The sequence below is a fragment of the Seriola dumerili genome, unplaced genomic scaffold (genome assembly GCF_002260705.1).
Source record: "Seriola dumerili isolate Sdu_G_001 unplaced genomic scaffold, Sdu_1.0 BDQW01000330.1, whole genome shotgun sequence".
In the NCBI taxonomy this organism is placed as follows: domain Eukaryota; kingdom Metazoa; phylum Chordata; class Actinopteri; order Carangiformes; family Carangidae; genus Seriola; species Seriola dumerili.
In genome coordinates, this window is record NW_019174585.1 from 46,915 (window position 1) to 60,457 (window position 13,543).

At 44.4% G+C, this 13,543-nt stretch overlaps 1 protein-coding gene across 1 annotated transcript in view; it reads right to left on the reverse strand.

The window, feature by feature from the left end:
• The window catches only part of robo1 (roundabout guidance receptor 1), a 127,537-nt gene that overhangs the window by 20,888 nt on the left and 93,106 nt on the right, over positions 1-13,543 (reverse strand). Inside the window, exons 7-17 of the mRNA XM_022759747.1 lie at positions 11,114-11,122; positions 10,016-10,140; positions 9,637-9,808; positions 7,798-8,003; positions 5,792-5,873; positions 5,402-5,570; positions 5,143-5,309; positions 4,914-5,035; positions 2,933-3,164; positions 1,828-1,949; positions 45-216 (exon numbers count right to left, since the gene is read on the reverse strand). Of these exons, the coding sequence (XP_022615468.1) occupies positions 45-216; positions 1,828-1,949; positions 2,933-3,164; positions 4,914-5,035; positions 5,143-5,309; positions 5,402-5,570; positions 5,792-5,873; positions 7,798-8,003; positions 9,637-9,808; positions 10,016-10,140; positions 11,114-11,122 (1,578 nt within the window). The remainder of the gene's footprint in view (positions 1-44; positions 217-1,827; positions 1,950-2,932; positions 3,165-4,913; positions 5,036-5,142; positions 5,310-5,401; positions 5,571-5,791; positions 5,874-7,797; positions 8,004-9,636; positions 9,809-10,015; positions 10,141-11,113; positions 11,123-13,543) is intronic.

A 13,543-nucleotide genomic window follows, 5' to 3' on the forward strand; every position in this document is an offset into this window, starting at 1 on the left:
GTCACCTCCTGTGAGAGAGAAATAAAAGCTTGTTTTTAACTCACCAAGCTGGAAGAAGGTGATATCGCTCTTGACCCCAGGACCGGCCCCGGTGCCGGCCGCTACCTCCACACTGTAGCGGATCCCCGGGGCCAGGCTGGGAATCAGCACGGATAAGGTTGAGCCGTCAACTGTACGGTTGATGTGGTACCTGCTCTCATTCCCCAAACACCAAATCTGCCATAACACAAGACAAAGAGAAAGTGGGAGATTGAGGAAATGTTATGAGGGTTTCCTGACGACATTCAGTGTGGTAGCGGCCACCAATCTGCGTCCATATAATTGGATGGTGCTGCTATTGCAACATTTTAGTGCACTGTGGGTATTGTGTTACATCTCTGAGGTAGCAAAAGATTTTACAACACGGCTTTATGTTTTACTGGCTGCGCTCAACACAGGGTCAGTATTAGCCAAGGTAGCCATAACATGTCTCAGTGTTGCCTTAAGCCCATGAAAAACAAATGGGGATCACGACTATAACCCAATTTCAGCAGAAGCTAAGTGCTGTCAATCACAGGAAGGAGTGCGGTCTCCCAGGCTAACTCAGACCCGGGTCACAAAGACGAGTATACATTCACCTCAGCATGAGGCCTGGAGACCTCCACATCCTGAACCCCTGACAATCTGCTTTCTTTACCTCCAACCTCCTCCCAGCAGTTAACCCGGTTAACATACACACTTCCTTGGGTGTGTACCCTACATGTGTGCACGTGTTTGCGCTTCTATGATGAAGCCACACAGCACTGACATTTTCTGTGTATCTTAGAAATTGCGGTGAGTGGAATTGCCGCTAGGGACCGGGCTCGGTAATGAGTAGGGAACACTCTCAGACTGGACTTAAAAACCATGAAATTACTCTATCACTCTATCACCAGAAACATTTACCTGGAAAATTAACAGCGGCTTAACTTTTCCACTGGCTCTGCTTCATCCTCCCTTCCACCACTAACCTATATTCCCTGTGACATAAAAAAGGCTTTCCAATTAAAATACAGGACTTCTACAGCATAATGAATGCGAGGACAGTGCACACACTGTCAAGTAAGGAGGAGGAAAGAAGAATCACTGTGGGTTTAAGAACGCATTAGCACAGCTCCAGACCAAAGAAATGACTGGAATTATAATACACATCTGTTTCTTCATTGTTATGTCCTTGGTCGCTATTATAGCTTCTTCTCCACTCTACAAAATACACTTTTACCTGCCTCTGCATGGATGTCTCTTCTTTTATAATAATCTACATTTTAGTTAAGTTTTATGTAGTTTATCTCATTCTTTTACTTTTCATTTCCATCGGTAAAAATGATTACTTAAGATGCATAAGATATATATTTGTTCTCATGTAAACCCGAACATTTTATCTCCACTAATCCCACTAGGATCTGTGATCACCAGGGAACTACCGATCATTTCTACCATTAGTGCCACAGAAAAGGCCCCTCACTACTCTTCACCTTTGAAACACCACAGGATGTGTGAGTCTGCTCTCTCCACCTGATGGCACTGTTTCACAACACTTTCCACCAGCTCCCCTGCTTTCGACTCCTTTCCTCCTCCGTCTCTGAGCCTCTGCTGCACCGAGGAGGAGTAGCACAGAGGAAAGGTGTGCCCCCACCAGGAATTCATTACCTTTTCCATGTCTGTGCATTGTCCCTTTCTCTGTTATCTGCTGTATCTGTCTGTATCTCTGTTTGTTTCTCCTTTGTGTCTCTCTACATCTACAGTTTGAGTCCTGCTTGCTCAGACCTGAGGGAGCTGCTGGCAGTTTTTTTTTTTTTTCTGTGTTACCTTGTACTCCTGGACCACCCCATTCTGCTCCTCTTCTGGAGGGGGTTGCCAGGAGACCACGATGGCAGTCCCATTGTCCCCACTCTCCGTCACTGTAACCTCACGAGGAGGGGCACTGGGAGCTGAAAGGGGGCAGACAAAAGATAAAAAAAAAACACACCTTCATACATGATACTGATTTTTTTTTTTTTTCCATAACTGCATGCAGTCTCGCCCTGCCTCCCCTCCCCATCCCATTCAGCTGTCAGAATTTGTTCTTTCTCTCTGTGTGCGACTGAGGTGAGAACAAAGGACAAATTATCAAAATTATGACACTTTCATCTGAAAATTGAGTTTGTTTAATACAAATGATTTTGTGAAGAAATAAAAGCAAATAACTGTTTTCCTTAAAACAGACAGGGGGTTATGATAGTGGGGAGTATGGTGGTGTGTGAACGCCAACCTGTGGTCCAATGGTAATTACACTGAAATAATTATGAATGCAACATAAAAGAGGTAATCACAGTGTGAGTGAGTGTTATAAAAACAAGCATTTTTCTGCTTACGGGAGAACAAACATTATGTATAGAGCCCCGAAAACAATTATCAACAAAATTGGGAACAAAGGAGGATCCAGCAGAAAGAGATCAAAACACTCCTACACATGTAAGACACACAAACACACAGACACACACACACAAAGACACACACACACACACACACACACACACACACTCTCTGGTAAACACTTTGCTCTCACACTTCTCTAAAGTGTTTGCTACAGATTGAAATTTGCAGTTGGGTTTCAACCAAACCTCATGAGACCTCCACAACCACACCCTGTGAAAAATTAGTACAACACTTGCACTGGAGTGTTGTGTATGGGCTTCCATAGGGCCTTTTTAAAGAGCTGAACATCCACCCCAGCATGCTTGAATGCACCACATTTGAACATAACATAATCCTGCCCTCACTGCCTGCTGTGAACAGCTGTTGTATGCTCTCGCACATACAAGCTGAGCATATAAAATTGTGTAAACATGAAAACATGCATCCACACATGCAAGCGAGCGAGCACTGAAGCACGCTTGCACACAGTCACACACATATTCACATCCTCCCCCACCTTCCTCCAGCGTCTTGCCAATTTTGACATCGCTGTCTGTTCCCTGGAATTCGTTGAAGAAGGGGCGGACTTTGAACTCATATGTGACTCCCTTCCGAAGCTGCGGCACGACGGCGCTGTCCTCCCCCGGGGTGCGCACCTCGAACACAGCCCATTCAGTCCTCTGCAGCCCCTCCGGTGAAGGCCTGTACATCACCTTGTAGCCCTGTATGTACTGTGACTGCTGCTCCACCTAGTAAATGGCACAGGGACACAGACAAAGACAGTGTCAGCTTGACTTGATTACGTGCTTCACAGTTCACAGTGGAAAATGATACAGTAATGTAATATCTTGTAGCATCGCCGGACAACTGTAGATTCATGCAACTGATACACAAGGCGCTGGATGGAATGGGGTGCTAACTCATCACATCACCCCTCTGTTTATCCATCCACATCTACATCTCTCTCTTCGGCTGTCTGTCTATGCGCCATTTGGAGCAGCAGCGATTTGTGAAAACCACAGTATGAGGTCATTGGCCAGAGGTTCCTCTATGTCTGGAGCTGGTTAAATAGGGCCCAGGCTCCCAGAACAGCCTGTCTCATCCTGTCCTGCTCTCTAGTGTACTGCCTGGCTGCTGAAGTCAAGGAAGACGGGGGAAAAGTGGATCTTTATACGGAGAACCAGAAGTCGAGAATACAACAAGTTTAACAGTGTCTGATGTAGCTAAATAAAGACAATAAATGGAACTGGAAAGGATTTGTCTGTTAGTTTAATCTAGGGATAATTAATGTCGCTTTGTTATCCAGCATGGTTGGAGAAAAGAATAACCGCTAACCGGTATGCTAATATCCCTACAAGTCCCTGTGGAAGGCAAGCAGCACTGGCTTGTAAAGATTTTAGTGATTTCTTTATCCCTCCCCTGTAAAATATGCTGCCGGCTCAGGTGGTCTTCATTAGCCTGAAAAGTGTGCAACCATTTACCGCGAGACAAAGGAATATGTAGAACCAAGAAACTCCACACTGGGAATAGATTTAACACCACAAAACCAGGGAACTGTGGCGCTCGACTACAGCGTCAGTCTCCCTCATGCTGCGTGTTTTTTTTCTGATACATTCCAGGGTGACGGGGTAACTGGGCAGTAATGTCTTAAATCAGTCTTGACGTGTCACTATCCTTTTCACGTTTCCTCAGTCCCATTCATCACTGTGGCACTTCATAATACCTGGGAACGTAGGGGTGTCTTTATGTCTAAAGGTAAAAACGGACTGTTCTTTGCCTTCAGTGAACCATACCCCAGACTAATATCTACTATGTAAGGTAGACAGCTGTAATGCGTATTTATACTGTGTCATAATAAAACATAAAAAAAACAACACATAATACATTAACTGGATCAATTGCAGCTTGTACCAGCAAAGAAACACCAACATAAGCTCCCAGTTCTACTTCTACTTCCTCCTCTTCCACCTATCCGTTTTAACATCTGTAAGCCATTTCCACTTAAGAGCATGAGTTGGCCGCCTCTTCCTTCTCACTTGTATTATTTTAACAGCCGTCAAGTGTTTTCAATCTGAGAGGGCACAGACTGGCACGCCACACACTATTATATGCCACTATATGGCCTATTGCAGAAGGCTGGGCTCTGTAGTTAAGCTTTTGGGCGGTTGAGTGGTCCGCTGTGGGCAAAGCTGCAGATTTTTGGTCTATGGCCAGCTGACCAGTTCAGGCTCACGCCAGATGGATACTAAGAACACTTGGATTGTGTTCCAGGCTGCTCACTGCAGTGTCCTTCCTCTGCAGGGTGCTAGGACGTTAGCACATTAGCTCGGCTGAGTTGCCTGACAAATTGACCATACGCATATCACTAAACTAACCTTGGAGCCTTGGTGGTCAGTGATACCAATGATCCATATGGCAATCTGTATGCAGCTGCAGCTGTGTGAGAATGTGACAAGAAAAAGTGGCAATAATGCATTCAGGGAGAAAATGATACTCACTGTCCACTGCACCCTGACAGATGAGGAGGAAAGAATGGTGGGGTTGTGCAGGTGGATTACCACTTCTCCCAACTCCCTTTGGATCTGACGATGGTCCACACCCTGGCTGGTGGGAGGGATATCTGTGTGCAGGAGCACAGACATCAAAAATGAATGACCTTGTCTTAAAAAAAACAAAACACCACTGTACTGTAGATCAAATTCATATCAGTAAGAGGGCAGTTCTCACCTTGTGTTTTCACAGCATCAGTGATAGGACTGGGATCACTCAGCCCATAGGCATTGGCTGCCCGTACTAAGAAGAGGTAGACTGCGCTGGGCTTCAAGCCCTTCAGTACAAATGACTCAGTTTTCACATGATCTGCCAGGGTCTGCCAGCTGCTCCCTGATGCATGACTGTGGAAGCAACACAGAGAATGAAACTTTCAAAGGTTTCAAGAAAGCCATGGAATAATTAGTCTATTGATGGGCAAGTTGATTAGTTTTACCTGAAGGCCTCTATTATGTAGGAGGTGGGTGTGGCTCCAGCATTAAGATTCGGCTTCCAGGAAAGGGTGACGGAAGTGCGGGTAACATCAGTGACCTCAGGTTTAGAAGGGGCACTGGGGATCAGGTTTGGGTCAGTAGGTCTGTTTGGCTGGACTGGGACTCCAAACTCTACATGTAGAACAGAGAGAGGGAAACAAACAAGTCAATGTAGTTTATTGCTATTTTCCAAAAAACCAAAGCCACGCAAAAACCCTCATTTGTTTTGCTCTTTCATCAATCAGAATAAATAATGAAACATACCCAGCAATTGAAAAAACAAAACAAAACAAACTACATTTGTTAGAAAAATAATGGGCAATATATCCTGGACACTATTTGATTAGCCTTACCTTGAACCTCTAAATAGGCTTTCCATGAGGCCTCTCCGCTGGGTGTGGAGGCAATGCAGGTGTAGGTGCCAGTGTCACCGAGCTGGAGGGGGACGAGGGGAGGAAATGTAGTTAAATGAAAACCATTTAAATGTGTGTTACAGTCTTCTAAATAGGTAGTAGTATCTTTTCCCCCTTTCAGCCTCTTGCTCCCTTTCTCCCTGCTCCCCCCTGCACTACTTATTGACATTCTGGTGGAGTCAGTAGCAGGCAGCTGTCATTGCCTGATAATCTCAGTATCATCTCTTTCATAGCAGAAACTGGGGGAAAGCAGCTGGAAAGGCCAAGTGACAGCCATTCCTAGTCAAATGGAAAAGGTTTTCACAGGATCATAGACTAATTGGAGACCTTTTGTCTCTCTCTACCATCCCCCTGGGTACCAAACATGGAAGTCACTGCCCCGTTCAACACATGTGGTTACAATCTGCACTGAAGATATATGTTCAAACCTCCATTATTCATACATTTTCAGATATAACTTTGTTGGGAAAAGTGGGATCCCAAAGATATGTTGAGATATACTGTAGTTACATGTTCGTTTTGGAACAACACTGGAAAGCACTTACTTCCCTAATCCTCTACCAAGGCTGAACAATCCTCTAAGTTTGTTATTTTAATAATGGCAAGTATAATCTGCATTAGATCTGGACCTGCATCAAAATACACAGTGAGAGACAATCATGTGGTGCATGCGCCAGATTCTTTTTTCCCTGAAAGTGCAGCAGTTCATGAGAAAATAGAGTTGAAAAAAGCTCTTCTTGGATCTGTACCTGAATCGGAATCCAGACCAAAAACTAATCATTGTTTCTTGGCTCATAAACTAAATGTCTTCCAAATTTAGCTGAAATCGGTTGTCGAGTTTGTGAGATATCCGGCTAGCTAACAGGCTAATAAACAAAACAACAAAACATAACCCCGCTGGCAAAGGTATACAGCATATTTTCATATTGCCATGTTTAAAAATGTCCGCCCTGTCAACTGCAGTCAAAGTCTGTTGGTAAAACATAATTCTGTTGTGGTTTGTTGGTGATACATAGTACGCTAAGGGCTACTATGCTGGTGTGTAAGCAAAATAAATAGAGAAAAACAGAAAGAGATAAATTGAGTGTGAATACAGTATGTCCTGCCAGTGACCCTCAAGGTGTGTATTATTTTGTCTGGCAGGTAAGAAAATGTATTAAACTCTATAAATTACCTCACGCATCACAAACGTTTTGATTAAAAAGTTGTTCGGGAGAAATGACAAGTTCATTAATGTACATTGCCTGCGGAGTTTACTCGGCTGCAGCGGGAGAGGGATTCAGACGCATCCCCCTCCTGCCTGTCTCACGCTGGCAACCCAATCACACCACAATCTTGTCACCACAAGACACGCCAGCATTCATCAGAACGCCGCAAACTGACGTGAACTCTGACCCCCGTGTCGCCTCCATCTGGAAGACACATCAGCACCCCCTACTTCTCTCTCCCGAAGAGTGTGTTCGGCATCACACAGCTTGCCATCTCGACCGCGCACACATATGTGCCGACACACAACGTTATACACAAAACCCACTGTGTTTGCTGACTGACAGGAACTACGGACTGTTCGACTTCACAGACTCCATTTCAAACTCGCGACAACTGACTGACAGCCCGCGGAGGGCTGGTTGCTGGCAGGGAACACATGCTTTATTTACCGACCAGCAGGGGTTGGCCAGCACATTATTGATGTGATATGTACAGCTTTGAAGTTTATTTGAATGGCTTGAGACATTAAAAGGCAGCCTAATATAAAATCTTGATTAAAAACATAATTATATTTTTATATAAATATAGAAATACAAGGTGAGTTTATACGTTCAGAGTCAAATAATAAATTAACTCCAAATGTCACAGAACAGCACTGGGCGCTGTGCCGTATGTTTACTTCGCTTGATGTTAAAAGGGGATCTGAGCATGTTTGTACCAGCGTCCAGGTGTCTTACCTTTGCATAGCGTATCTGCAGTGCGCCCGTGTCCAGCTGTTTGACCCTGGAGTCATGGGTGGACACCAACACACCATCCTTCCTCCAGAGGATGGTAGGGGTGGGGTTACCCGTTGCCACACAGTTGAGGACCACCGTGCCGTCCACAGCCACCGTCTGATTGGTCGGGCCTTGTCGGATAACGGGCGGCGGGCGGTCCGACACGACTGTGGAAGGAGGAAGGAGAATGAGCAATTATGTGGCGAGGTGGAAGGAGCAAAACTGTGAAGGTGTTCACGTGGTGTAACGGGGACTGAAAGAACAGAGGATTCAGACAATTACATCCAGTTTGTGTGAGAAAAAACACAAAAGGCAGAGAGTAGTGAGAATCTGACAAACAGCGTGTAGCAATGTAAGCATGTGAAAACTGCAAGGGTAGTGGGAGAGGAATTAAATCCAATTGTAAGAACTGGAAGCAATTTTCTAATCATTCAGCAGCAGGAGTCAAACTCAGCCAAATAAAAGCAGCGTAATTAAAATGAAACGGCCTCAGATACTTCAGTCCTCTCGCTGCAGCTCTACCAGATGCCTGGCACTAAGCATATGAACGCTCGTGGCCAACAAGCCCACGGCCCATCCCCCAGCCATAAAACACAAAACAAGGGAGAAAACGCTTAAAAACATCTAGCCAGAACTGACAATGTTATTAGCATGAGGACGTTTAAACTCCTCCTCCCTGCCTCGCAGCCTGTGAACCCCGGGTGTTCAAGCAGCCGACACAAACAGCAAACAAAGGCACGGAGAGAAAATGTGCATTTGACAGACAGATAAAGGCAGAGAAAACGAGGGAAAGAGGAGGAAGAGGGAGAAGATGTTTTTCATTTTTATTTTGTATCTACTCTGAGTGATTCATCATGTTCCTGCTATAGGTTGTCTGCCTCCCTCTGATTATTATTATTATTCATAGGACTATTGATGACCATTGCTGTCAGCTCCACTGATTTACAAGCAGGTTACATTCAGTGAGGAGCAATCAAATTAATACCAAACACAGTGTAAAGGCAACACATAATGATGTATGTATGTGCGCGCAGATCCTCAGAGCCATGCTGCGGTGTAATCTCTGGGCCGCTTTGTCTTTGCCTTTGTGCCCGGGATGGTGCAATTACTAAAACACTGTCAGCATGACCTGTAATTACCAGATCTGCCTGCGGAGAAGTTGTGGCCTCAGAGCGGCCCGCTCGCTTTAATAACTGTTATTATTATCCAGAGAGCACGACAGAATGAGAAAGAGAAGAGGAGAGAGAGACGTAGCATACCGTTGTAGGTCTGAAATGAAGAAGGACATTTGGTAAATGAAGGGATGAATCTAGGTGTGTCATAGACAAAATAATAGCTGCCCAGATCTCTGTGGGTATGGTGGAAATGAAACCAAGGTTAGTCCACCAGGCTGACAGGGATTGGCTAGCAGAGTAATTAGAGGACCCAATCCAGACCTAACCACACGGCCACAGTCTTCCAACGGTAGACAGCAGCAAGCCAGCCATGGAATACCAAAGGAGACATTAGCCAGTGTGAAGCCAATGAAGCCAAATACTGAGCCATGGTCTGGGTACACAGGCACCAGAGAGTCTCTACCTCTGACAGGAACACATAGAACAGGCCAGACCAAACCTCACAAGCCTCAATTCGGATATTAATATGCTCTACAGTAGGACCACAGCATTTCAGATGAACGGTTTTATCCTCATGAGCCATAGATTATCTGAAATACCAATATTCATCCACTCAGTGTCCCTCTAATTCTCTCTTAAGGCTTTTGCTGTGTGCAGAAACTGTGTTTAAAGTGAGGTCGCTTACCATCAGTGACCTCTAGCAGAGCCTTGGTGATGACACTGCCAGCGATGTTGAGGGCCTGGCAGCTGTAGTAGCCCACGTCTGAGCGTTCGGCATCAGTGATGGTCAGGTCGCCAGTCTGAGATACAGAAAATCGGCTGGAGGGTTGAGGAGGCTGGTAGGAGAAGAGCAGGTTCTGTGGGGTATGAAAACAGATCACATATAGTCAGACTTTTATTTGGCGAGAATGGTATACGCATGCGAACATCCGTCTCAGCGATCTCCTGAACTATGCCTACAAAATAGCGCTTTTCAGAGCTTTGAACGAGCATGCTTGAATGTTTTCCAAATGGACAAGGAGCATTTTGAAATGAAAACCTTTATCATAGTTTATTTTGTTTACCTGACTGCCTTCCCGCTGCCAGAAAATGGCTGGCTGTGGGTTTCCAGTGGCCTCGCACTGGAAGGTGACGGTTCTGCCAACCCCAACCACCTGGTTCCTTGGTCTCACCACAAATGCCGGGGGCACTGGAGGACAGTCATGACAATGGTTAGCCATTGAATAGACAAACACACCATAGTATATTATTATAGTTGTCATAATATTACAGTTACAAGTGGTCTGGGTTATTTGAATGAAAGAAAAGAAATTTGACTGCAGCTCTGGTTCTATTCAAATCAGATGTTAAGGGTATAAGCTCTCTTTCAAAACTTCGCACGGTGTGTGCACAGCAGATTAAACAACGCTGATGATCAAATTCAAAATGCAGGCATATTATAGATGTAATGAATAGAAAAAACAAGGGTTACTCCCATGCCCCCTTATTTGCATGGGCAAGGGCATGCACCATTAAAATTTACATGGAAATGGGGAATAAATTTGAGCCATCTGTCCATGCTGACACCCTCCAACAGCACAGGCCTCAACCAGGATGCAGTATCTATGCATCTTAATGACAAATTCCATCTCAGACTAAGTGTGGTGTCATAGCCCAATGTCACCCATGCCCCTCTGCAGCAGACACAAGGCCTTGCTGGTCTAATAGGCCATCCATGTGAGGAGACACACCCTAAATGTGGCTGTCGAGAGGCAGGGCAGTTTTCCCGTTCTTTTTAAAAGGACTATGGATATGTTCTCAAATGTATTAAATCTCCTAACATTTTAATCCATTTATATAGGGGCTATGCTGTACATAAAGAAAAGCAATCTGAAAGCTGTCATTTGAAATACAGACATAATTTGTCCATGAATAAGATGGGGTGTTTGGTAATGCATAAAGGGGGGAAATAATAGAATGAAATGATGCGGCTTTACCTTGGAGGCCCAAGCTGAGCATATTTTTACCCATTAATGTCCTTTTGTCACTGTTGCCCATGACAACAGAAACATGAGTGCTGATTGGAGGGTGGAGAGGTGATGGGAGGAGGATGAAGGGGGGTTGTGACAGCTTCCTGTCTCTGTCAGGGCGGTGAATAGGTGACGGGTGACATTTCAACTTACCAGACACGACTAAAAAGGGAACAAAAACACAACAACAAAAAACCCAAAGATGAATAACTAAATAATAAACAGCATGACAGAGAAGAGAGATAAGGAAAATAACAATGTGACGTCCATGAAGCACAAATAATCATGTTATCATCATTCAGTGAATAAAAGACATGTCATATTTCACCCTCGGCTCACACCCTGGAGACCACATGATGCACACAACAAAGAGTAATTACCATGGGTGATCAGGAGTGCATTAAAAATGTCCAAACACACACACACACACACACACACACACACACACACACACACACACACACACACACACACACACACACACACACACAGAATCAACTGAAGAAGAGCTGAATCAACAACAAAAACAAAACATGACAAAAAAGGCAAACAGACAATACAATGAAACACACACGGCAGATGTTTTATGCTGAGCAACATCATGGTTTGTTTACTTTTCCCCTCTCTTTGTTTACTTTTTCCCTCATTTTCCAGGTGTTGTGTGACGGTGAACATCCCTGTACCATTAATGAAGTTTAGAGCACCCCGAGGATCAGCTAGAGCACAGTCCCTCAAGCACAGCCTTGCAAATGTACACCCAGTCCATAAAAGCACAAGGTGAATGTTAACTGTCACTCTTTGGCCATAAATCTCCCCCAGCCAATCACTCACCTTATCTAATCTGTCTGCTCCAACGGCTCCCTCGGAAACATAAACGCTGTCAGTCAGAGTAATGACCAACCCCCCTCCCTCCTTCCCCTGCCTATCGCTGGCCTTTAAAATGCAGATAAGACTTACATCAAACACTCCCAGAAGAAGACGCTCACCACTACCCATGTGTGAGAGGCTCTAGATACACACAATCGTGAGAACGCTCACACCCACAAATACACAACCCCCCTAAAACACCTACACACGTCCATTCATGTGTGTCTAAGCCTTTAATTAGGTAACCCTACCTCTCCCATGCTGCTGTGATCACAGTTGTGGACCTGGAGGGAGAGGTGAGCCTAAAATCTGACCGGGCTACTTTGTTGTGGGCTTTCTGTTAGCTTACAGCGCGGAGGGGATTCTCTATCAATAAGCTGATCAGAGCGGCTGAGGAAAAAACACTGAGCATTGTGGCCTCCCGTCCAATAGGAGGCAGGCTACGTACCGAAGACCACAGCAGGGATATTGATGGGGATTTGAGCGGTGCTGCTGTTCAGTCTGCCTGACATCAACACTAGAGCAGGACTGCATGCAGAGGATTTGGCATGATTAATAGTTGCTCCCATTGGGAGGAGTGCAGCATGCTTTAAATATTCTGACCCACTCTGATGTCTTGTGTACTGCACATCAGCTGAAATGTGGTTCTCACAACTTTGTGTTACAGAGTAACTCAAAGCAGCGGTTTTATATATGGCACCCAAACAGGTTTTGGTATTTATCATCACTGTAACAGCACACACACTGCTGACAAGAAAGTTCCTCTCATTCACTCTCTTTTGGCACCAGTTCCAAGTCTCCTCCCAGACCCTTTACATGGGTTATTAGCAACGCTGCTCTGGGGACTCCCATTCCATTCAAGACCTTTCTCCTCATAAATCACTGCATGCGGCAAACTTAACCAGCTGAGAAAAAAAAAACATAACACGTTGATTTTTTGAATTCTGTCCAACACGGGTCTGAATCTTTACATTCCTATGGCGGAAGTCCACTGGTGAGGTTTAATTAAGAAAGTACTGTGTAAACATTATCTATCCATACCAGACCCAGATCAAAATGCTTTTGTCTGACTCCTGAGCTTTTAAAAATACACACACACATGTACTCACACCCAAAGCAGACTCAAAACCCATCTTACAACTGCATTCTCATGTGGCTTAGATTAATGATTTTACGATGAAACTATAAATATGCCGGGTGACTCGGCCAATTACGCCTTTCTTCCATCAATCAATGAAATATTGTACTTGACATATTTATAAGTCCAAAGGAGGTGTAGGAGACTGACAAACATGTGTGTAAGACAATAATTCATTGATTAAGTTAGTAACAAGAGCAGAGCATAGTGAAAGAAAAATAGCCCAAGGCGCCATTCCCACAATGTTGACATTATTCACTGACAGTCTCGCCACGGAAGTAGTGAAAATCGCCCTCTGTCCACACAGAGCTGGAATATTCTCATAAACTGTCCAGCTCTTAAAAAGGGGTTTGCTTTGAAGGACAATATCTTATCTTTTTTTTGTGTGCATCTTGCTATATTTCTAATATCATTTACTCACAATATAGTGCTACGATAAGCAGATTCCATAATGGCACTGCAGGGAATGACTTCTATATTCAACCATTTTTTAAAAAAAATATTTAAATCCAATTTTATTTCAGTTGGTTTTATCATCCATTTACACATCAGAGCAGATTTAGCAGAAAAACTTGAGT